Below are 24,094 nucleotides of genomic sequence, written 5' to 3'. Positions count from 1 at the left end.
ATTTTCTAACTCTTTGTTACAAACTTCTAACTTCTCTCTCTGTTCATCCAATCTTCTTCTGAGTTCTTTGAACATCTTTATGATCATTACCTTGACCACTTTATTGGTTAGATTGCTTATCTCTGCTTCCTTTAGTTCTTCTAAATTTTAGCTTGTTACTTTATTTACAAAATATTTCTCTGTTTTCTCATTTTGCCTAATTTGCTATTTTTATTTTTATGTATTTGGTAGGTTGGTTATGTTTCCAGCCTTGGAGAAGTGATCTTGTGTAGGAGACATCCTATGCGTCCCAGCAGTGCACTCCCCTGTAGTTACCGGAGCTATATGGTCTAAGGGTGCCCCCTTTGTGGGCTGCATGGGTCCTTCTGTTGTGGTGAGCTGGCTACTGTGGTTGGTCTGGTAGGCATGACTGGTCCCCAGTCTATTTCTTTGTCAGGCCCTGTCTTGTGCAGAGGCTGTTGGCTGCTGGTTGGTGGGGCTGGGTCATGAGGCACCTGACTGCAGAGCCCCAGAGGGTCCTGGGGCTAGTGCTGTCCCACTGGTGGGTGGGAACTGGGTTCTGGTGTGAGGCTGGGGGGTCCTGGATCTATTGTCAGCCTGCTGGTGGTCAGGTCCATTTTCTGGCATGGCTGGCTGCAGGGTCTGGGGTTTCCCAAAGCTGATTTTTTACCCACTTGTGTGTTGGGCCAGATCCTCGGGAGGCTGGCTGAGGGGCCCAGGGTATCCTAGAGCTGGTGTTGGCTTGCTGGTTGGCAGGGCCAGGACCCAGTGTGTCCTGTGGGTGGTGCTTTTCTGCTGGTTGGTGGGCTGTGTCCTGACATGACAGGCTGTGGGCCTGTGGTGGTCCTGGGTCTGGTGTCTGCCCTCTGATAGGTGGGTCTGTAGCCCATGGGATTCTGGTGCTGGTGCCCACCCACTAGTGTCTGAGGTCCTGGGGCTAGTGCCAGCCCACTGGTTGGTAGAGCTGAATCCTGGAATCTCTGGCTGTAGAGCCTGGGGATTACAGAGCTGGTAGCAGCCTGTTGGTGTGGGGGCGGGGCGAGGCCCAGGTGGTCCTGGGGCTAGTGCCTGCTCATTGGTGGGTGAAGCTGGGTCCCAGGGTCTTTGGTTGTAGGGCCCTGGGGGTCCTGGAGTTGAGGTGTTGGCACACTCGTGGGTAAGGCCTGGGCCCAGGGAGTTCTGGGGCTGGTGACTGCCCACTAGTGGGTGGGGCCAGGCCTTGGGTTCTCTGGCTGCAAGGCCTGGCGGTTCCGAGGCTAGTGCCAGTGCACTGGTATGTGGGGCCAGGTCCTGGGCCCTCTTCTGTACAGCGTGGGTCCTGTGGCAGCTGTGGGCTCGGGGGAGGGGGGGCGGTCTTAAGGTAGCTGGCCTGCTGGTGTGTGAGGCTGTGTCTCTGCCTGGCTAGTTGCATGGCCTTAGGAATCCCATTACAGGTGGTGACATGCTGGTGGGAGGGGCTTGGTTCCAGAGATTATAAGCGAGAGAGAGGAGTCCAAAATGGTACTTGACAGCACCAGGGTCCTCGCGGTAGAACAAGCTCCCCAAAATGGCTGCCGCCAGTGTGTATGTCCCCAGGGTGAGCTCCAGTTGCCTCCTGCCTCTCTGCCAAGATCAGCAGGTAGATCTGACCCAGACTCCTTTCAAATTACTGCTTTTGTTCTGGGTCCCAGAGAGTGTGAGGTTTTGTGTGCGTCCTTTAAGAGTGGAGTCTCTATTTTGCACAGTCCTCTTCCTCTCCCAAAAGTAAGCCCCACTGGCTTTCCAAGCCAAATCTTTTGGGGGGCTTGTTTTCCTGGTACAGGACCCCTGGGCTGGGGACCCCAGTGTGGGGCTTGGACCCCCTTGCTCCTTGGGGAGAAACCTCTACAACTGTAATTATCACTTTGTTCGTGGGTCAGCCACCTTGGGGAATGGGTCTTTATTTATTTATTTTTAATTAATTTATTTATTTGTTTTCGGCTGTGTTGGGTCTTCGTTTCTGTGCGAGGGCTTTCTCTAGTTGCGGCAAGCGGGGGCCACTCTTCATCGCGGTGCGTGGACCTCTCACTATCGCGGCCTCTCTTGTTGCAGAGCACAGGCTCCAGACGCACAGGCTCAGTAGTTGTGGCTCACGGGCCTAGTTGCTCCGTGGCATGTGGGATCTTCCCAGACCAGGGCTCGAACCTGTGTCCCCTGCATTGGCAGGCAGATTCTCAACCACTGTGCCACCAGGGAAGCCCTGAGGAATGGGTCTTTACTATACTAAGTCTCTGCCCCTCCTATCCATCTTGTATGTTTACTTCTTTATACCTTTAGTTGTAGAAGATCTTTTCTGTTGGTCTTCCAGTCTATAATCAATAGTTGCTCTGTAAATATTTGTAATTTTGGTATGCCTGTGGGAGGAGGTGAGCTCAGGGTCTTCCTACTCCACTAAAGAGGCCACCCAGATGCATCTCTTATGCATTGCTGAATTTGATTTACTAATATTTAGTTGAGGATTTTGCAGCTATGTTCATGAGAAATACTGGTCAGTAGTTTTCTTTTCTTGTAATGTCTTTGGTTTTGGTATTAGGGTAATGCTGACTTCATAGAATGAGTTTGGAAGTATTCCCTCTGCTTCTATCTTCTGGAAGAAATTGTAGAGAATGAACATAACTTCTTTCTTAAATGTGTAGTAGAACTCAGTGACACCATCTGGGCTTGATGCTTTGTGTTTTAAAGGTTGTGAATTATTGATTCACTTTTAAAAATAGATATAGCCCTATTCAGATTGTTTGTGTCTTCTTGTGTGACTTTTGGCAGACTGTCTTTCAAGGATTTGGTCCATTTCATCTGGGTTATCAAATTTGTGAGCATAGAGTTGTTCATAATATTTCTTATTGTTATTTTAATTTCCGTGGGAGCTGTGCTGATGCCTTCTCTTTCATTTCTGGTATTAGTAATTTGTGTCTTCTCTCTTTTTTCTTAGTTAGCCTGGCTAGAGGCTTATAGATTTTATTGATCTTTTCAAAGAAGCAGCTTTTGGTTTCATTGATTGGTTTCATTGAATCTCTATTGATTTTTTTTTCTGTCCTAATTTTTATTATTTCCTTTTTTCTGCTTACTATAGATTTAATTTGCTCTTATTTTTCTGGTTTTCTAAGGTGGAAGCTTATGTTATTAATTTTATCTTTCTTTTCTAATATATGCATTCAGTGCTATAAATTTCCCTGTAGCCATGCATTTGTTGCATCCCACAAATTTTGATACTACTTTTTCATTTTCATTTAATTCAAAATACTTTTCAATTTCCCTTCTTTGACCCATGAGATTTGAGATTTCTTCTTTGACCCATGAGAGGTGTGTTGTTTAAGCTCCAAGTATTTTGGGATTTTTAGGCTATCCTTTCATTTTTGATTTCCAGTTCAACTCCACCATGGTAAGAGCAAACACTGTATGATTTTGATCCTTTTAAATTTGTTAAGGGGTGTTTTATGGCCCAGAATGTGGTCTATTTTGGTGAATATTCTGTGTGAACCTGAGAAGAATGTGTAATCTGCTGTTGTTAGGTGAAGTAGTCTGTAGCTGTCTAGTCTGTAGCTGTTTTTTTTTTTTTCCCTCCCCACAGAGGCCCCTTGGAGGGGTAGTCTGTAGCTGTTGATCGATGCTGCTTTTGAGCTCAATTATGTCTTTACTGATTTTCTGCCTGCTGAATGTGTCCATTTCTGATAGAGAGGTGTTAAAGTCTCCAGTTATAACAGTGGATTAGTCTATTTCTTCTTACACTTTTGCCTCACATATTTTGATGCTCTCTGGATATCTTTTTTTTTTTTTTTTTTTAAACATCTTTATTGAAGTATAATTGCGTTACAATGGTGTGTTAGCTTCTGCTTTATAACAAAGTGAATCAGTTATACATATACATATGTTCCCATATCTCTTCCCTCTTGCATCTCCCTCCCTCCCACCCTCCCTATCCCACCCCTCTAGGTGGTCACAAAGCACCGAGCTGATCTCCCTGTGCTATGCGGCTGCTTCCCACTAGCTATCTATTTTACATTTGGTAGTGTATATATGTCCATGACACTCTCTCACCCTGTCACATCTCACCCCTCCCCCTCCCCATATCCTCAAGTCCATTCTCTAGTAGGTCTGTGTCTTTATTCCCATCTTGCCACTAGGTTCTTCATGACCTTTTTTTTTTTTTTTTCCCCTTAGATTCCATATATATGTGTTAGCATACTGTATTTCTTTTTCTCTTTCTGACTTACGTCACTCTGTATGACAGACTCTAACTCCATCCACCTCATTACAAATACCTCCATTTCATTTCTTTTTATGGCTGAGTAATATTCCATTGTATATATGTGCCACATCTTCTTTATCCATTCATCCGATGATGGACACCTAGGTTGCTTCCATGTCCTGGCTACTGTAAACAGAGCTGCAATGAATATTTTGGTACATGACTCTTTCTGAATTATGGTTTTCTCAGGGTATATGCCCAGTAGTGGGATTGCTGGGTCGTATGGTAGTTCTATTTTTAGTTTTTTAAGGAACCTCCATACTGTTCTCCATAGTGGGTGTATCAATTTACATTCCCACCAACAGTGCAAGAGTGTTCCCTTTTCTCCACACCCTCTCCAGCATTTATTGTTTCTAGATTTTTTGATGATGGCCATTCTGACCGGTGTGAGATGATACCTCATTGTAGTTTTGATTTGCATTTCTCTAATGATTAATGATGTTGAGCATTCTTTCATGTGTCTGTTGGCAATCTGTATATCTTCTTTGGAGAAATGTCTATTTAGGTCTTCTGCCCATTTTTGGATTGGGTTGTTCGTTTTTTTGTTATTGAGCTGCATGAGCTGCTTGTAAATCTTGGAGATTAATCCTTTGTCAGTTGCTTCATTTGCAAATATTTTCTCCCATTCTGAGGGTTGTCTTTTGGTCTTGTTTATGGTTTCCTTTGCTGTGCAAAAGCTTTTAAGTTTCATTAGGTCCCATTTGTTTATTTGTGTTTTTATTTCCATTTCTCTAGGAGCTGGGTCAAAAAGGATCTTGCTGTGATTTATGTCATAGAGTGTTCTGCCTATGTTTTCCTCTAAGAGTTTGATAGTGTCTGGCCTTACACTTAGGTCTTTAATCCATTTTGAGTTTATTTTTGTGTATGGTGTCAGGGAGTGTTCTAATTTCATACTTTTACATGTACCTGTCCAATTTTCCCAGCACCACTTATTGAAGAGGCTGTCTTTTCTCCACTGTATATGCTTGCCTCCTTTATCAAAGATAAGGTGACCATATGTGCGTGGGCTTATCTCTGGGCTTTCTATCCTGTTCCATTGATCTATATTTCTGTTTTTGTGCCAGTACCAAACTGTCTTGATTACTGTAGCTTTGTAATATAGTCTGAAGTCAGGGAGCCTGATTCCTCCAGCTCCATTTTTCGTTCTCAAGATTGCTTTGGCTATTCGGGGTCTTTTGTGTTTCCATACAAATTGTGAAATTTTTTGTTCTAGTTCTGTGAAGAATGCCAGTGGTAGTTTGATAGGGATTGCATTGAATCTGTAGATTGCTTTGGGTAGCAGAGTCATTTTCACAATGTTGATTCTTCCAATCTGGATATCTTTTTTAAGAAACTTTTTATTGGATATCTCTTTATGGTGATAAATATAGGTTATAATATGTATCATCAACAGATATTTGTGTCTACTAGCACTCCTGTGTGCTAGGTGTGAGGATATAGTAGTGAACAAGACACATTCTCTGCCCTCAAGGAGTTTATTATCTGAGAAATAATTTTGTAAAATGCTTGTTACCTCCGGCTTGCCAATATCTCTTGTGAATATGAAAAAAATATTAAATTCCTTTAATGTGCATTACTTTGATCTAGTAAGCTTGAAAATATTTTCATATGTTTATTGGTCCTTTTCTTTCAGAATACTTGTCTTTTTCTTCCATTTAGTTTTTTTTTCTGATTGATTTTTAAGAGCTCTTTGTATATTATGGACAGTAATGCTTTGTCTCTACAATATGAATTGGATTTTTTTCTTAATTTATGAATTGCAAGTCAACCTTGTTAATGCTTTCTTTTTCTTCTTCCTGACAGAAGTTTTCTTTTTTATGTGATTACATTTTCCTTTCTGATTTCTAGTATTGCATACCATGCTTAGAAAGGTCTTTTCTACAAGACTGTTAAAAACATTTAAATCAATACTTCCCTGTAGTATGTGCAAACATGCCATGTGTTTGCATTTGCATTTAATTCTGTGATTGGTCTAGAATTTATAATGTGTGAGGTAGCTTTATTTTTAAACTGGCTAGCTTATTATTTCAGTACTGTTTACTAAATCAGCTGTCTTTTCTCACTGATATGAAATATCTCTTGTATCAGTCACTAGATTCTCAAATATATTTGGATTTATTTCTGCACTCCCTGTTATGTTTTACTCAGTGTCATCCTTTGCTAATAAGATCAATAAATTTAAATATTACTAAACGTAATTACTGTAGTTTTATAATGTGTTTTAATATGCAGTAAGGAAAATCCTTTCCTCATTAGGAATTTTTGGTTCCTTTTTAAAGTGTTTTAGTTTATAGTACTTTCTAATATGGTTCGAGGGATCACCTTTCAAAATCATCTCTGCTCTAAAAAGTTAGGATTTTTAGAAACAGCCATTTAAATTTTTGTTATGGAAATAAAGTGGGTTTCTGTCTTTATAGAAGATTGGAATTCAATTTTAGTTATATGGAAAGTAACTATACTGAATTGTTAAACTAATAACAGCTTAGTTAATTTGACCTTATGATAATAATTTTATTCTTCTCATGTACTCTATATAACAATGGCAATAAATGCATTCTTATAAAATAGTTGAGATGTTCCAAAAACATTTCAAATGTTTCAAGTTTGGGGTAAAATTACTCTGAGTAAATAGTCTATAAGTAGCAGGAGTTTGAAGTAAAAATAACAGGAAAAGAATAATTTAAAAATTTATTCCACTCTAAGTTCCTTGAAGTTAGTATATTTGTCTCATTAATTTCTGTATCTGTCACAGCATCCTACCTTGGTTATTTATTTATTTATTTATTTAGGAGTCTTTATCTAATATACAGACTTTCCTCATAGAAAATGTCTCATTTTGTCTTCATTTTCCCCCAGCACACTTGAAAGGCATGTTGACTTTCACACTGTTGCTAAGGACTATCCAGAGTGTTCCTGGTAGCTGGTATTGGGAACTCTTTGAACCAAGGTCCTCCCTGTGGCCTACTTTTCTTTCTGACTTAGAAAGAAAATACATGCGTGTACATTCTCTTATTTTATTTTTATTTTTTAATTTATTCATTTTTATTGAAGTATAGTTGATTTACAATGTTGTGTTATTTCAAGTTTACAGCAAAGTGATTCAGTTATACATACATACATACGTCTATTTTTTTCAGATTCTTTTCCCTTATAGGTTATTACAAAATATTGAGTATAGTTCTCTGCGCTATATAGTAGGTCCTTGTTGGTTATTTATTTTTTATAGAGTGGTGTGTATATGTTAATCCCAAACTCCTAATTTATCCCTCCCCCGCCCCTTTCCTCTTTGGTAACCATAAGTTTGTTTTCTTTGTCTGTGGGTCTGTTTCTGTTCTTTATGTAAGTTCATTTGTATCATTTTTGTTTAAATTGCACATATAAGCGATATCATATGATGTTTGTCTTTGGCTTGCTTTACTTCATATGATAATCTCTAGGTCCATCTATGTTGCTGCAAATGGCATTATTTCATTCTTTTTTATGGCTGAGTAATATTCCATTGTATATATGTATCACATTTTCTTTATCCATTTATCTGTCGATGGACATTTAGGTTGCTTCCATGTCTTGGCTATTGTAAATAGTGCTGCAGTGAACATTAGGGTGAATGTATCTTTCGAATTAGTTTTATCCCTATATATGCCCAGGAGTGGTATTGCAGAATCATATGGTAGTTCTATTTTTGTTTTTTTAAAGAACCTCCAGTCTCTTCAGTAAGTGGGGCTGGGAAAACTGGACAGCTACATGTAAAAGAATGAAATTAGAACACTCTCTAACACCACACACAAAAATAAAGTCAAAATGGATTAAAGACCTAAATGTGAGACCGACCGGATGCTATAAAACTCCTAGAGGAAAACATAGGCAGAGGGACTTCCCTGGTGGCACAGCAGTTAAGAATCTGCCTGCCAATGCAGGGGACACAGGTTTGATCTTTCCAGGTCTGGGAAGATCCCACGTGCCATGGAGCAACTAAACCCGTGTGCCACAACTACTGAGCCTGCGCTCTAGAGCCCGTGAGGCACAACTACTGAGCCCGCGTGGCACAGCTACTGAAGTCTGCGCGCTCTAGGGCCTGTGTGCTGCAACTACTGAAACCCGTGTGCCTAGAGCCCGTGTTCTGCAACAAGAGAAGCCACTACAATGAGAAGCCCGCACACCACAAGGAAGAATAGCCCCCACTTGCCACAACTAGAGAAAGCCCACGTGCAGCAACAAAGACCCAATGCAGCCAAAAAATAAAACAAAACAAAACAAAACAAAAACCCCCCAAAAAACATAGGCAGAACACTTTTTGACATAAATCGCAGCAATATCTTTTTGGATTTGTCTCCTAGAGTAATGGAGATAAAAACAAAAAGAAACAAATGGGACCTAATTAAATCAAAGTATTTGCACGGCAAAGGAAACCATAAACAAAATGAAAAAACAACCTACGGATTGGGAGAAAATATTTGCAAATGATGTGACCGACAAGGGATTAATCTCTAAAATATACAAATAGCTCATACAGCTCAATATAAAAAAAACAAATAACCCAATCAAAAAATGGGCAGAAAACCTAAATAGATATTTCTGTAAAGAAGACATACAGATAGCCAAAAGGCACATGAAAAGATGTTTGACATTGCTAATTATTAGAGAACTGCAAATCAAAACTACAATGAGGTATCACCTCGCACTGGTCAGAATGGCCATCGTCCAAAAGTCTACAAACAATAAACGCTGGAGAGGGTGTGGAGAAGAATGGACCCTCCTACACTGTTGTTGGGAATGTAAATTGGTGCAGCCACAATGGAGAACAGTATGGAAGTTCCTTACATTCTCTTATTTTAAACATTTTGTATTTAGAAGATTCATGGTTGGTGGCTTTTTAAAAATAAACTTTATATATATATTTTAACATTTATTCATTTGGCTGTGCCGCATCTTAGTTGTGGCACACGAGATCTTCGTTGTGGCATTCGGGATCTTTTTATTTGTGGCATGTGGGATCTTTAGTTGCGTCATGTGGGCTCTTAGTTGTGGCATGCGGGATCTAGTTCCCTGACCAGGGATAGAACCAGGGTCCCCTGCATTGGGAGCTCGGAGTCTTAACCACTGGACCACCAGGGAAGTCCCTAAAAATAAACTTCTTAAATTCTAAAAATTACGTGTGTTTTTTGTATAAGATTTGGAAAAGGTGAGTGATAGTGATAAAAAAAAATAGCCATACACAATTTGTCAGAGAAACTATTGTCAGCAATTTGGTATACTTTTTTTTACTCCTTCACCTCCCCCTCAGCCCCCAGACAGTATTGTGTGATACATAAAGTTTTAGATTTTGCATAGTGTTTCCCCATTTTCACAGACTCTTTGTAAGCATTTTTAATGGATATATAACCCATCATGTGGATGCACTATAATCACACATTTTATAAACTTTTCTCCTTCTTGCTTTTCCAAATTTTGTTAAATAATGCACTTTTGGGAGGAAATTTTTTTCTTTATTCTAGTTGTCAGTTAAAGAATTCTAATTACAGCAGGTAAGACTACTGCTTATGTTTCATAATTTATCAGTTCACTGATTCATTTAATAAACATTTTGAGGAACAATTGTGTGCCAGGCAGAATTTAAGGACATTTGAAAAGTTTACTGTCTGGTGTAAGAGGCAGGTAAGAAGCAAGTTATTACAATACAGTGTGATGAGTGCTGTGATAGAGGAAGACATAGGCTCCTAAGGAGCTAAGAAGAGGGGCTTCTGTCTTAGTTTGAGGTTGGGAGGAGGGTAAAAATTTTACTAATCTTACCAGAGGAGGAGAAACTTAAGCTGGGTCTTAGGGACTCATGATAATAAGACAGTCAAAAAATGAGGGTGAGCAGGAAGGCATTGTAGGTGGAGGGAAGAGCACATGCAAAGGCATGGAGGTATTAGCATGTCAAGTTTAGGAAGCTTTAATATTAATATTAAAAATGGCTTTAGTATATAGTGCATGTGAGGGAGTGGCAAGAAAGAAAGCTGAGTAAGTGGGCAGATGTAATTTCATGAAGGGCTTTGAATATCATCCTCAAGGCTGGGGTGCCATCATGGACGAGGAAGAATCCTTGAGAAACATGTTTATAGCTCTAACTCTTCATTTGTATCTCAGCAATTCTCAAATTAATAGCTCTCACCCAAACCTCACCTTTGAGCTCCAGAGCTATATATCCAGCTGCCTTGTTGGCCTCTCTAGAATGTCTAGAATGTAAGCGTCATAAAAGCAAGTATTTTACTCCCTTTGCCCTAAGCTATATCTGCACTACCTAGAACAGTGCCTGGCAATAATTTATCGAGTGATTAAATAAAAATGAATGATTCCCTACTATATCTCAGAGCCATCTCAAACTCCACATAAGTCCAATTCATGATCTTCTCCCTCTAACCTGCCCTTCTCCTAATGTTCCCTATTTTTAAAAATAATTAAAAAAAATTTTTTATTTAGTTTTGGCTGTGTTGGGTCTTCTTTGCTGCACGCAGGCTTTCTCTAGTTGCGGTGAGCGGGGGCTACTGTTCGTTGCAGTGTGCAGGCTTCTCATTGCCGTGGCTTCTCTTGTAGTGGAGCACAGGCTCTAGGTGCGTGGGCTTCAGTAGTTGTGGCACATGGGCTCAGTAGTTGTGGCTTGTGGGCTCTAGAGTGCTGGCTCAGTAGTTGTGGCGCATGGGCTTAGTTGCTCCGCGGCATGTGGGATCTTCCTGGACCAGGGATCGAACCGTATCCCCTGCTTTGGCAGGCGGATTCTTAACTACTGAGCCACCAGGGAAGTCCCCCTAATTTAATGTTCCCTATTTAAGTGATTGGCACCAACTATTTAATTTCACAAGCCAGAAACCTGGGTGTATCTTTGACATATTCCTCTTTCTCACCTTTCACATCCATTTTATCACTGAGACCTAATGAATTCTTGACGTTTCTTCGTATGTCCATTTCTGTCCATCTCCACTGCTCTAGTCCAAGCTACCATCTCTCTCCTCATCCTATACAATAGTAGTAAACTCTCACCCTTTACTCTTGTCCCTTTTCAATCTGTTCTCTGTGTTGGAGTCAAAAAAACCAAACAAACCCACAGAATCTGATTCTGATATTCCTGTTTGGAACCAGTTGCTCTTTGGTTAAAGAACAAAACCCTTAACATGGTCTACAAGGCCCTGTGTGCTTCGGCCACTGTCTAACCCAATAGCCACATCTCATGCCACTTTTTTGGATTCTGTTCTTAGTCGCATTGGCTTTTTAAATTCTTCCAGTGGACCATGCTTTCTTCTGTCACAGTTATAATGTATAATTAGTAGCTTCTAATACATATTATAAAACGGAACGCCTATTGTCAGAGAAACAAATGTATCGATACCTTTGAGTTGATATCTATAACCCTGAAAGGACAATGTTCTGTGTGGCATTCTTTTCTTGAAAAGAAAACTGTCTGTGAATTATTTCAAATAAGCTCAAACATTTTCAGTTATAATTTGTTCCTCTTTCAGATTACATATCACGTATATCAATTTTCCCTCAAGTAAGTTAAATACTTATAAGCTACATTTATTCTTATTTTAAAGTAAGAAAACATTGTCTTGTAAATTTAAGCCATTCGATTTTTTAAAAAATGCTGTAGTAGGAAGCAAGTATGTATTGGAAATATAGGAAATGCCTTAATTAAAAAAAACAACTAGGCTTTATATGAAAGTAGTGACTTAATCAATATAAATGGAAGCCTCCATTCTGAAGATAGTCTCCATTTCTTATACGATTTCAAATCACCCTCTCTGATTACAAATGAAACAAGTCTTGAATAGTCTCACCAAAACTGACTTGTGTTACTAAGTTATTGTTCTTAATTGTGAGTGTCTGGGGGAGTTTATTGTTTGGTTTTGTGTGATAATTTTTATTCTTGTACATAAAATATACAACAATAAAATATATTTTGTAATTAAAATCTTTATAGAGTATATTGTATTCTATTCTGTAAAATGAAAAATTGATTTGCTCATTTCCAGTTCAAGTTGTATTTAATCACTTAAGTAACTTTAGCAGATAGTGCACCATATAGATAGTGTACCATATAATATGTACTCATTACTTATTTTTCTTTAACTTCTTTTCTTTATGTCAGAACAAAAGTCTAAACTTACAGAAGAATGCAATCAAGTGATGGCTTTTTCTTTAGAATCTGAATATGGAGGCCACAGGAACAGATGAAGTTGACAAGCTAAAAACTAAATTTATATCTGCTTGGAACAATATGAAATATAGTAAGTATCAAGATTTGAAAACTGTATAAATCCAAAGAAATATTTGAAGACATGTATTATCTCCCTTATTAAGTCACTGACAATTGCTGAGATTCTCTTTGAATGAAATATTTCTGTAAGGAATGTAGATAAGAATACTACCTGAAGAAAGAGCCAAATACCATCATAAACATTGCTTAGAAACTCAGGCATATCATGTGGTCCTTTAAAAAAGAAAATTCCAAAGAAGATAGAATTTATTCACGTGATGATAATACCTCAGGTTTTCAGACTCAGCATCAGGCAACCTCACGTATGAACCAGGAAGCAAGCAAAATAAACCTCTGAACACACAAAGCAGACGATTTAAAGTTCACATGCTGATACATATGACTTTCTTCTAGGAACACACTCAGATCCTTATTTTTAACTTAGTTACTCTTGGTTTGCATACAAATCCAATAAGGATCATATGGTGGTTTTGAAGCCCACTTAAGACTAGAAACAAATTGGAGATGAAAAATCCTTCAAAGATGGAGAAATACTCAGCAGAACCAGTTTCAACCGGAAGAAGTTCATATCCATAAGATAGGAATGATAAAATTCAGTAAAACCCCTTGACAGTGCAAATTCAGGTAAAACACAATTGGCTGTTGGCTCCTGGTTCGCTGGAAGTCATGGCCAGCTAGCTATTTAGACAGTTAAAACTTGATAATAACTTGGCATTGTATTTGGAAGCTTATAGACATTAATTTTTTGAAAATTGAGATTTAAATCATATACTACTAAAATTCACCTTTTTAAAGTGTATGATTCAGTGGTTTTTAGTACAGTCACAGGAATGTACAACCATCATCACTATCTAATTCCAGAACATTTTCATCACCCCCAAAAGCTACCTTGTACCCATTAGCGACTACTCCCTATTCCTCCCCACCTCTCTCCAATCCCTGTCATCCACCAGTCTACTTTTTGCCTCTCTGGATTTGCCTATTCTGGACATTTCATGTAAATGGTATCGTATAACTTGTGGCCTTTTGTTTTTGACTCCTTTCACTTGACATAACGTTTTGAAAGTTAATTCATGTTGTAGCATGTATATATCAATACTTCATTCTCTTATACGGCTGAATAATATTTCATTGTATGGATATATCACATTTTCTTCACCCACTCGTTAGTTGATAGATGTTTGGGTTGTTTCCACTTTTTGGCTATATGAATAATGCTGCTATGAATATTGTATACAAGTTTTTGTGTAAACATATGTTTTCAGTTCTCTTGGGTGTATACCTAGGAGTAGAATTGCTGGATCATATGTTTACCCTAAGTTTAACTTTTTAAGGAACTACCAAACTGTTTTCCAAACTGTTTGCACCATTATACATTCCTACCAGAAATGTTTGAGGGTTTGAATTTCTCCACATCCTCAGCAATACTTGTTAATGTCTATCTTTTTAATTAGACCCATTCTAGTGAGTGTGGAGTATCTCACTGTGAGTTTGATTGCATTTCCCTGATGAATATATGAAGTTAATCTTCTTTTTATGTATTTATTGGCAATTTGTATATATTCTTTCAAGAAATGTCCATTCAAATCTTTTGCATGGTTTAAAATTGGGCTGTCTTTTTATTATTGAGTTGGAAGAGTTCTTTATATATTCTAGATAAAAATCTCTCAGCAAATATATGATTTGCAAATATTTTCTCCCATTCTCGGATTGTCTTTTCACTTTCTTCATAGTGTCCATTGAAGCATAAAACTTTTACTTTTTGATGAGGTCCAATTTACCTATTTTTTTTCCTTTTGTTGCTTGTGCTTTTGATGTTGTATTTAAGAAACTGTTGCTTAAATCAAGATCATGAAGATTTGCACCTATTCTTTAAAGAGTTTTTATCTTTTTAGCTCTTATATTGAGGTCTTTGATCCATTTCTAGTTAATTTTTGCATATGATGTGAGTTAGAGGTTCCACTTTATTCTTTGTATGTGGCTATCTGGTCCCAGCACCATTTGTTTAAAAGAATATTCTTTCTCCATTGACTGGTCTTGCCACAGTTATCTAAAATCAGTTGACCATAGATGTAAGGGTTTATTTCTGGACTCTCAATTCTATTCCATTAATCTGTATGTTTGTTCTTATGCCAGTAGAACATTCTCTTGATTACTTTAGCTTTTTGTAAAATTTGAAATTGTAAAGTATGATTCCTCCAACTTTGTTCTTCTTTTCCAAGATTGTTTTGACTGTTCTGGATTCCATGCATTTTCCATATGAATTTTTGATCCTCTTATCAATTTCTGCAAGAAATCCAGCTGGGATTTTTATATAGATTTTAGTGAACCTGTAGATCAATTTTCAGAGTATTGGCATATTAACAGAGTATTGCCATATTAAGTCTTCCAATCCATGGACATGGGATGTCTTTCCATTTATTTAGGTCTTTAATTTCTTTCAATGATGTTTTGTAGTTTTCTGTGTGCAAGTCTTGGCACTTCTTTTGTTAAAGTTATTCCTAAGTATTTTATTCTTTTCAATGCTATTTTAAAATGAATTTTCTAAATTTCATTTAGACTCTTCATTGCTAGTATATAGAAATACAGTTGATTTTTATGATTTGATCTTGTATCTTGTAAACTTGATAATCTCTTTTATTCTAATAATTTTTTGTGGATTCTTTAGGATTTTCTGTGTGTAAATCATGTCATCTGCAAACAGAGGCTTATGTTCTTTTTCAACCATTTAATCTGATGGATAGGTTATGTGATGAAGATTTCATTTATAAGGTCTGAACATTGTCATGCAGGTACTCAACACATTTCAGCAGTGACCTAGGAATTGTTATTTAACCTATTATTTACATATGTGTAGCTTTCCCTATGTAGATATTTAAGTGGGCATCATAAGATTATGGTAATCCTTAATCTCTGAAGAACAGATTGTTCAGGGTAACTACATGTTCTAGATAGTTTTAAGTTATAGAGTAGTATTTTAGTTTTATTTTTATTGGTGAAAATTATTCTAAAATGTTGAATGTATTTTCATTGTTTAGAGTTTGTGTAGTATGGATGGTTTAAGAAGGATTAAAATCGATTGAGCACCCACTAGTATGTTGTAGTTTATGTACCTTCTCATTTAAATTTCATATCTTTCTGAGTTAGATATCTTTCTGAGATTTAAACCTAATATGTTTCTAAGGTATTCTTTTTTTGCAAATTAGAAAACTGAGATTAGGTGACATATTCAAGGTTGTATATCTAGGTAAGTCTTGAAACTTGTATTCAAACCCAGCCTCCCTTGCTCCCTATTCTTGCTGTTCTCTGAATACACTGAACATAATTTAGGATTATTTTTTATCAATGTCAATATTATTATATAAAGATGGAACTAGAAATGGCATAGCACTTAAAATTTAAAGGAACTGGACCTTACTTTCTTGAAAAAGTGTTTCATTTTTGCTTCCCCCCCCATATTTACATGACTTTATGAGGTATGTAAACTTGATTTCCTTTTAAAAATATTAAGAAGTAAATCATCCTTCTGGATGTTTCTGTTCCTCCAGAAAATCATTATCATCTCTACTATTTCTGTGCTCTTTGGCTTGTTTGCATCTTTTAAAGCCTGACTTGTGATTTTCAAATTGCTGACTTAATGGACTATCGGTCTTTTGGTAACATTTTGTTTATGGTAGCTAGTCTCCAAAGACAGTCCTCAGTGAATCACATTTTGTGTTGTCTCTTTTCTCATATGAATCTGGGCTGGCTTGTGTCTCATATCAACCAATAGAATGAGTTAGAAATGAAGCTATGTCAATTCCAGGCCTAGCCATTAAGAGACAACTTCTGCCTGCTGTGTGCACTATAACTCATTGCTCGTGTAAAATGTAGATCGTTGCAGAGCCTCAGGCTCTGACTTGTCAGATTCACTTTTCTTTTCTTTTGGAAGGACTGGTGACTGGTAAGAGGGTATACAGGTAGAGGGTAAAGCATAGGGAGAAAGAGAGAAGTTCCTCCTTAAAGGTTTTTTGTTTGTTAGTTTTTGAGGTTGTTTTTATGAAGTTCTTAGGATTTGCTTTGGAAATACTGCCTTTTGGGGAGAGGGGATTGTTATCGTTTTGGGGATTAGAATCATTCTAGTATGGTACTAATAATACTCCTATGAAACAATGTCTATAAAGCACCTAGCTTAGTTCCTAGTATAAAATAGATGGCCGGTAAATACTATTTTCCCATTGGAGTTCAGAGAAGAGAATGAGAGATAGGTGGGAACAGGAAAAGATGTCTTAGAAGTGTGTGTTTGAGTCAGAAGAAGAAGATTTAAATGGATTTAAATGGGCTGATATTGGGGAGGATATTTTTGTTATGGAATAGTATGAACCAAATAGTAAAGCCCACTTTGAGTATAGATGAGAAGTAGTGGAAAAGATGACTGTAATTTGTATCATATTGTGGAAAGTCTTTAGTATCACAGAGAAGTTCATTATAAATCTGTTAGGTAATGAATCATTGAGGATGGTTTTTGAGCAGACAAGTTACCTAATCAAAGCTGAGCCACAAGGAGATTAATTTGGCAGGGATATGTGACCTATGCTAGAGTGGGGAAAAACTGATTACAGATAAGCCATTTTGGGGGAGTATTGCAGTAATCCAAAGCCTGATTACTGTATTTGACTTTCCATTCTTTCTTTCTTTTTTTTTTGGTTGCGTTGGGTCTTCGTTGTGGTGCTTGGGCTTCTCACTTGCAGTGGCTTCTCTTGGTGTGGAGCACGGGCTCTAGGCTTCAGTTGTTGCAGCATGCAGGCTCAGTAGTTGTGGCACGGGAGCCCTAGAGCATGCGGGCTTCAGTAGTTGCGGCACGTGGGCTCAGTAGTTGCGGCATGCAGGCTCTAGGGTGCGCGGGCTTCAGTAGTTGTGGCACGTGGGCTCAGTGTTGTGGCTCGCGGGCTCTGGAGCACAGGCTCAGTAGTTGTGGTGCACGTGCTTAGTTGCTCCACAGCATGTGGGATCTTCCTGGACCAGGGATCAAACTCGTGTCCCCTGCATAGGCAGGCAGATTCTTAACCACTGCTGTACCGGGGAAGTCCCTCCATTCTTTCTTTTTCACTACCAAACTCAGATACTTGCATGATTTTTATTATAAATACATATTTTAATTTACTTGTTCTTTATGCTTATTTGTATTGTAGTACTTAAGGGAGCACTTTCATAAAAATCACTCATTTAAAATTTTGTAACAACTCTGTTGTTTCATACACTTAGGAATATTCAGGAATGTAATGGGCAAGTGCTTTTCTCTGGAAATTGAGAACTATTAATGGCATCATAAAAAACCAAAAGGATAGTTCCTTTTAGATATAGACAGTTTAGTAGGAAGAAAATAGGAAGAATTAGAGTTTGCAACTAAAAGTTGAGGATTGGGGATTGGGAGGTGGAAAATTGAGATGAAAATGTCTGAAAGCTTTATACATCACTTTCAGAAATCCTCATTTGGCTGAAATGATGGGGTAAAAACATTTCCCTAGGAAACTTCAGAGATCCACTTTTATCATAAGCATTAGTGTACTGTGTGATCTTTTCCCTAAATTACTTCACTGGAATATTCAAATACTTTAAACCTTTAAAATATCTAAAATGGAAGAAAATATAAGAAATTGGTAACATTTGTTGCCTTTGGGAAAAGAGGTTGGTGTCAGGGAAACTGGAGTAGAATTTGTACCTTTTAATTTTTATACCATAAGAACATTGTGACCTGTTTGAAAATAAATTAAAACTAAAATTTTTTGTCTGCCATGTTCTTTTTTAAAAAATTTATTTATTTATATTTATTTTTGGCTGTGTTGGGTCTTCGTTTCTGTGCGAGGGCTTTCTCCGGTTGCGGCGAGCAGGGGCCACTCTTCATCGTCGTGCGCGGGCCTCACCGTCGCGGCCTCTCCCGTTGCGGAGCACAGGCTCCAGACGCGCAGGCTCCAGACGCGCAGGCTCAGTAGTTGTGGCTCATGGGCTTCGTCGCTCCGCGGCATGTGGGATCTTCCCAGACCAGGGCTCGAACCCGTGTCCCCTGCATTGGCAGGCAGATTCTCAACCACTGCGCCACCAGGGAAGGCCTGCCATGTTCTTTAAGTGGGCAGAATGTGGTTAAAATACTTTGCTTTATTTGAAAGTAGCATAAGTGGCCTGTATTTTCAGTTCATTGTCAAAATACTTTTGCTACACTTGTAAAAAATGCACATCCACAATTGAGAATTGGTGATTTGAAATTAAATAAAAGAAAATGCTGCTGAACTTTTAGTCTGAAATCCTTTAATTGCAAAACTGTTTTTCTCTTTTTCTCATTTAGGTTGGGTGTTGAAAACAAAGACATATTTTAGTAGAAATTCCCCTGTATTATTGCTTGGAAAGTGTTACCATTTTAAATATGAAGGTAAGTGCTAAATTTGTGATCCATTTAAAAATCTTTGTAGAAATTCATTGTGTAATTGTTTTCATTATTTTATTTCCAGATTAACCTACTTTTGACATACTTCTTTTTGTTTTTTACTTCCAGTTATTTTTATTGTGGTAAAATACACATATCAAAATTTACCATCTTAGTCATTTTTAAGTGTACGGTTCAGTGGTATTAAATACATTCATAATGTTGTGCTACCATCATCACCATTCATCTGTAGAACTCTTCATCTTGTAACACTGAAATTCTGTACCCATTAAACAATAACTCCTCATTCCTCCCTTCCCTTCAGCCCCTGGCAACTGCCATTCTACTTTTTATGCCTATGTTTTGGCATTTATCTTTTAAAAACCTGTATTTTATGTAACACATAAAATACTGCCATATGGTTTGGGTTTCTTGTGAATTCCTTGAAAATAAAGTTCATACCGTCATACACCATTTGTTATATCCCTCATAATTTTGGACTTACCGTATGAGTGCTAAGTAAATATTATTTGAGTCAATATCTTAATATTCTTTATCAAGTTCTCTGATAATTTTAAAATATATGATAATAATTAAAAGTATCACTTTAGTTAACGTAAAAAATGGTAAGTTTTCCAATTCTTAAGGATGCTCCAATTTCTGAAATTATTTACTGTATTTGATGTTTCTGAATTTTCATATATGCTCATCCTTTCTGTAATTATCATATGTTTTCTTTTAATAATTTATGTCCCCTATTGAGTGCCTATTATGTGTCAAGCATCATGCTAAACTCTTTGGGAAATGTCTTTAATTCTCACAACAAGCCTACAAGGTAGATTTAAGTGTCCCTATCCTATGCGTTTGAAAGCCGGAGTTTAGAGAAGTTAAATAATTTGTCCAAAATCACACAGGTATTAGATGACAGAGCTGAATTTTAAACCAAGACTATGTTTCATTTTAATACTGGCATTCTTTGTACTATATGTCTTTGCTTGGTATTTTGTATGTATGAGTGTGTGTGCTTTTTGTGTATTTGTGTGTGTGTGAGAGAGAGAGAGGAGAGGGGAAGAATGTATGTGACAGTATGTGATTATCAAGGCTTTTATTCATTTTTTGGTTGATCTTTTTTGGTCACATCAGCAGTTGTCTAAAGCCTAAATGGTTTGTAATAGTAACAGCTGACATTTATTGAGTATTTATAATACGCCAGACAGGATTTTTAAGTAATTTACATGTATTAACTCATTGAGTCCTCACAGTATTCTTGAAAGATGAGTAGGAAGTTGATGGATAAAGAAGGCATGCATTTTAGGTAAATAGAGTGGCATGATGAAAGCAATAGCACTGAGATGTTAGACAGTATATTTAGGAAACAGAAGTGTCCAGTGTAACTATGGTGGGAGAGAATTATGAAGAGGATCAAATTACGGAGGAGCATCTTGAATGCTGTGCTAAAGAGTTAGGTCATTTGTTTACAGGCAGAGGAGAGTACGGGCTTTAGGGTGAGACATATGTGGGTTTGAATTTTGACTCTTTTTGCTGATTAGTTGTTATTTTTGGCAAGTTATGTGATTTCCCTAAGTATTACTGATACCTATTTCGTAGGCATTTAGTGATATGCCTTGTACATGTAAGCATTCTAAATGATATCATTATTCATGATAAAAGGAATGTGAGAAAAAGTTATTAGAATTGTTTTTAAGGATAACATTATATATTTTTTGGAAGAAATACTTTGAGCAGTAAGTGGATTCTTGGGGGTCCTCAACTCGAGATGAAAAGTAAATGATATAGGAGATACAAATGAGACAAATAGAAGACTGTTTTGTTTTGGACTAGGATTAGGGATACAGGGAAAGAAAGACAAGGGTATGGGGCTCGGGAGGGAGAAAGGAGAGCGAGCCAGAAAGGTGGTTGGATTCTGCATGTCCACTGAGAGGTTTCCTTGTTGACGTGCTCTGGTCTTCAGCAAAGTCAGGTGAGTTTATGAAATGCTTGGTGTAGGAAAAGTTCTTTTGGAAATGGGATGGATTTGGCATCTGGAATGAAAAAGACAACTCATATCATTGTAGGGGTTAGAAGCGGGAGGGGAGGAACCAAGAGAGTTTAAGCTGTGTAGAATTAACAGAAATCTGCGGGGCTAGCTTTGAACTTCTACATGTCACAGAATTTTTGGTTCAAGCAAGTTTTCTAAGTTATCAGAGAGATAGGGGGTGGTGTACCCAGCTTCTTAACTACAATGGTTATTATTATCCTAGGTTTTTGAACAACAAAATACCAGATTTCATTTAATTATTTTCAATGATCATGTATTGAGAACATGCTAGCTAGGACATTGATCTTGCCCAGAAGGAGCATATGATAATCATAACTAAATACATGCTTTAGAAAAATAACTGATAGCAATGTAGAAGAACATTGGAAGTCAGTTATCAGGCAAGATATGATGACTCTGATATAGGGCAGTGGAAATGGAGAGGATTGACTTGAGGTATTTTAAGGTAGACTTGATAGCATCTGACAAATGATTGGATTTGAGGTCATGAGAGAGATAAGATAAAGAATACTTAAAGACTACTATCTTGGATTATAGGTAGTGTTAGTAACCAAATGTGATATACTAGAGGAAGCGTGGATTTTGCGGGGACATGTAGTGTTTGAAGTAGGCCGTTCAGAAGTAAACAGTCTGAATGAAGTAGGTGGTTTAGAATTGATTGGTTAGTTATTTACAGAGAGGTAGCATTTGAGGCTAATGAATATGGTCACATTGATGGAAAGTATAGGTGGAGAATATTCATCTCTAAGGATCTACTGATGAAGAAGAATCAGTGAATGAAATGTCAATTTCATTCACTGATTCTTCTTCATCAGTAGATCCTTAGAGATGAATGAAATTGAGAAGGAGTAGGACAAAACCCATGATAGTATTTTATCATAGAGACTGAAAGAAAGAGATTTTCAGCAGAAAAGTTGGGACAAAGTGCCTAATGCTCAAAAGAGGTTAAGCAGGAAAAAACCTGAGTAGAGGCTGTAGGATTTGTCAATGAGAAATTGCTGATGACTTTTGAGAGATCAGTTTCACTGGAGTGGTAAGGATAGAAAAGTAAAAGTAGTAAAATTAACAGCAGCTAACCTGCATTTACTGAGTGTGGCTCTTTGTTATGCATGAAAGCCAAAGTGTATTCTATTTATTTATTTATTTGGCTGCATTGGGTCTTCATTGCAATGCATGGGGTTTCTTGAGTTGCGGCGAGCGGGGGCTACTCTTTGTTGCGGTGTGCGGGCTTCTGATTGCGGTGGCTTCTCTTGTTGTGGAGCATGGGCTCTAGGCGCACGGGCTTCAGTAGTTGCAGCATGCGGGCTCAGTAGTTGCGGCATGCAGACCCTATCGCACACGGGCTTCAGTAGTTGCAGTGCGTGGGCTCAGTAGTTGTGGCGCGTGAGCTCTAGGGCACGCGGGTTTCAGTAGTTGTGGCACGCCATTGTGGCTTGCGGGCTCTAGAGCACAGGCTCAGTAGTTGTGGCACATGGGCTTAGTTGCTCCGCGGCACGTGGGAACTTCCCAGACCAGGGATTGAACCTGTGTCCCCTACATTAGCAGGCGGATTCTTAACCACTGCGCCACCAGGGAATTCCCCAAAGCATATTCTTTTAAAGATTTATTGGTTATGATATCGGGGTAGAGAACTGCTTTTATAAAACGTAAAAACACAGCCTGTATAGGAAAATATTGATGTATTTGACCAAATAAAAATTTAAAAATCTGCATCACGAAAGACACCGTAAACAAAGTTTAGAAGCAAGACAGAGAGAGAAGATATTTGTATACGCGCTCTCATTCTCTTTTTCTCTCTCTCTGTATTGGTATATATGTGTGTGTGTGTGTGTGTGTGTGTGTGTGTGTGTGTGTGTACATTGAAGATCTATCTGGCCATCTGTTATCTCTTCATCTATATCTTAGACAAAGGATTAGTCTACAAAATAATATGAAAAACATGGACAATTCAAAAAAAAATGAGCCAAGGAAATGAACAGGTGCTTTTAAAGTAGAAACTTGAGTGGCCAAACATAAGAAAATGTTCACCACAGTAATAAAGGGAGTTCAAATTAAAATGAGATACTGTTTCTTAGTTATCAAGTTTGCAAAAATTTGAAAGCTTCATGATATCAAATTTTAGCAAGGTTGTGAAGAAATAGGAACTCAAACACTGCTGATGGGAGGCAACTTGGTACAACCTCTTCATGAATTTGAAAGTACTTAGAAAAATTGATAATACATACAACTTAGGATCTAGCAATTCTACCTTTAAGTATTTACCCCAGAGAAGTTCTCTGTAAATGTGTAGAACACTTGTACAAGGATGTTTATTGTAGCTTTGTTGAAATAACAAAAAATATTGAAAACAAGTATGCGCTACTAGTGGATTAGATGAATAAGGTTATTCATTCATTCCAAAAGTATTTATTAAGAGCCTGTTATGTGCCAGGCACTGGGGTTACTGCTGAAAGTATTGCAGGCACAGTACTTACACTCAAGGAGCTTACAGTCCAGTAGATGAGAGACATTAAACAAATAATTACAAAATTATTAATTTCATTACGATATTCATGATAAAACAGAAGTACAGGTTCTTATAAACAGAGACCAAATTAGAAAGGATGTGATTGGATCAAATAAGCAGAAAGTCCATTTCAAAATAGCTTAAAAGCAGTAAGGGTATTTATTATCATTCACAAGTGGAAGTCCTGACGTAGGGATGGCTCTAGGTTGGTTAATCAGTGCCTCTGTGACATCATCAAGGGCTCATGTTCTGTCCATCTTCCTACTCTGCTAATCTCAGCGTATTGGTCTTATCTTCATCTACCTCTCCCATAGTAACAAGTGCCTATCTTAGTACCATTATAAGACATATGGCAGATATGACAGAATCCAGTGGAAGTAGGACTTTTTCTTCTTTGTTTTCTTTATTATGTATATGAATTTTTATTATTTTAATAATTTTATATTATTTAAAATCTTTACATTTTTAAAATTATGAATTACTCATACACAGAGAAGACAAAAGCCTTGTGTATACACTTTCAAGAATAGTAATGAAATTTTATTAGACAAGAGAAGTACAACATTATGAATAAGTTTTAATCTCCTTGTGCTTCTACCCAACTGTAGTCC

The 24,094-nt window shown here is 37.7% G+C and overlaps 1 protein-coding gene across 1 annotated transcript in view; it reads left to right on the top strand.

The window, feature by feature from the left end:
- The window catches only part of ATG4C (autophagy related 4C cysteine peptidase), an 88,808-nt gene that overhangs the window by 16,285 nt on the left and 48,429 nt on the right, over nucleotides 1-24,094 (top strand). The window contains exons 2-3 of the mRNA XM_061186492.1: nucleotides 12,390-12,528; nucleotides 18,841-18,924. Coding sequence (XP_061042475.1) covers nucleotides 12,453-12,528; nucleotides 18,841-18,924 — 160 coding nt within the window. The 5' untranslated portion in view covers nucleotides 12,390-12,452. The remainder of the gene's footprint in view (nucleotides 1-12,389; nucleotides 12,529-18,840; nucleotides 18,925-24,094) is intronic.

Source organism: Eubalaena glacialis, chromosome 3 (assembly GCF_028564815.1).
Source record: "Eubalaena glacialis isolate mEubGla1 chromosome 3, mEubGla1.1.hap2.+ XY, whole genome shotgun sequence".
NCBI classification, from domain to species: Eukaryota; Metazoa; Chordata; class Mammalia; order Artiodactyla; family Balaenidae; genus Eubalaena; species Eubalaena glacialis.
The sequence above is the reverse complement of the archived record's forward strand: the minus strand, read 5'-3'. Positions and strand labels throughout refer to the sequence as shown.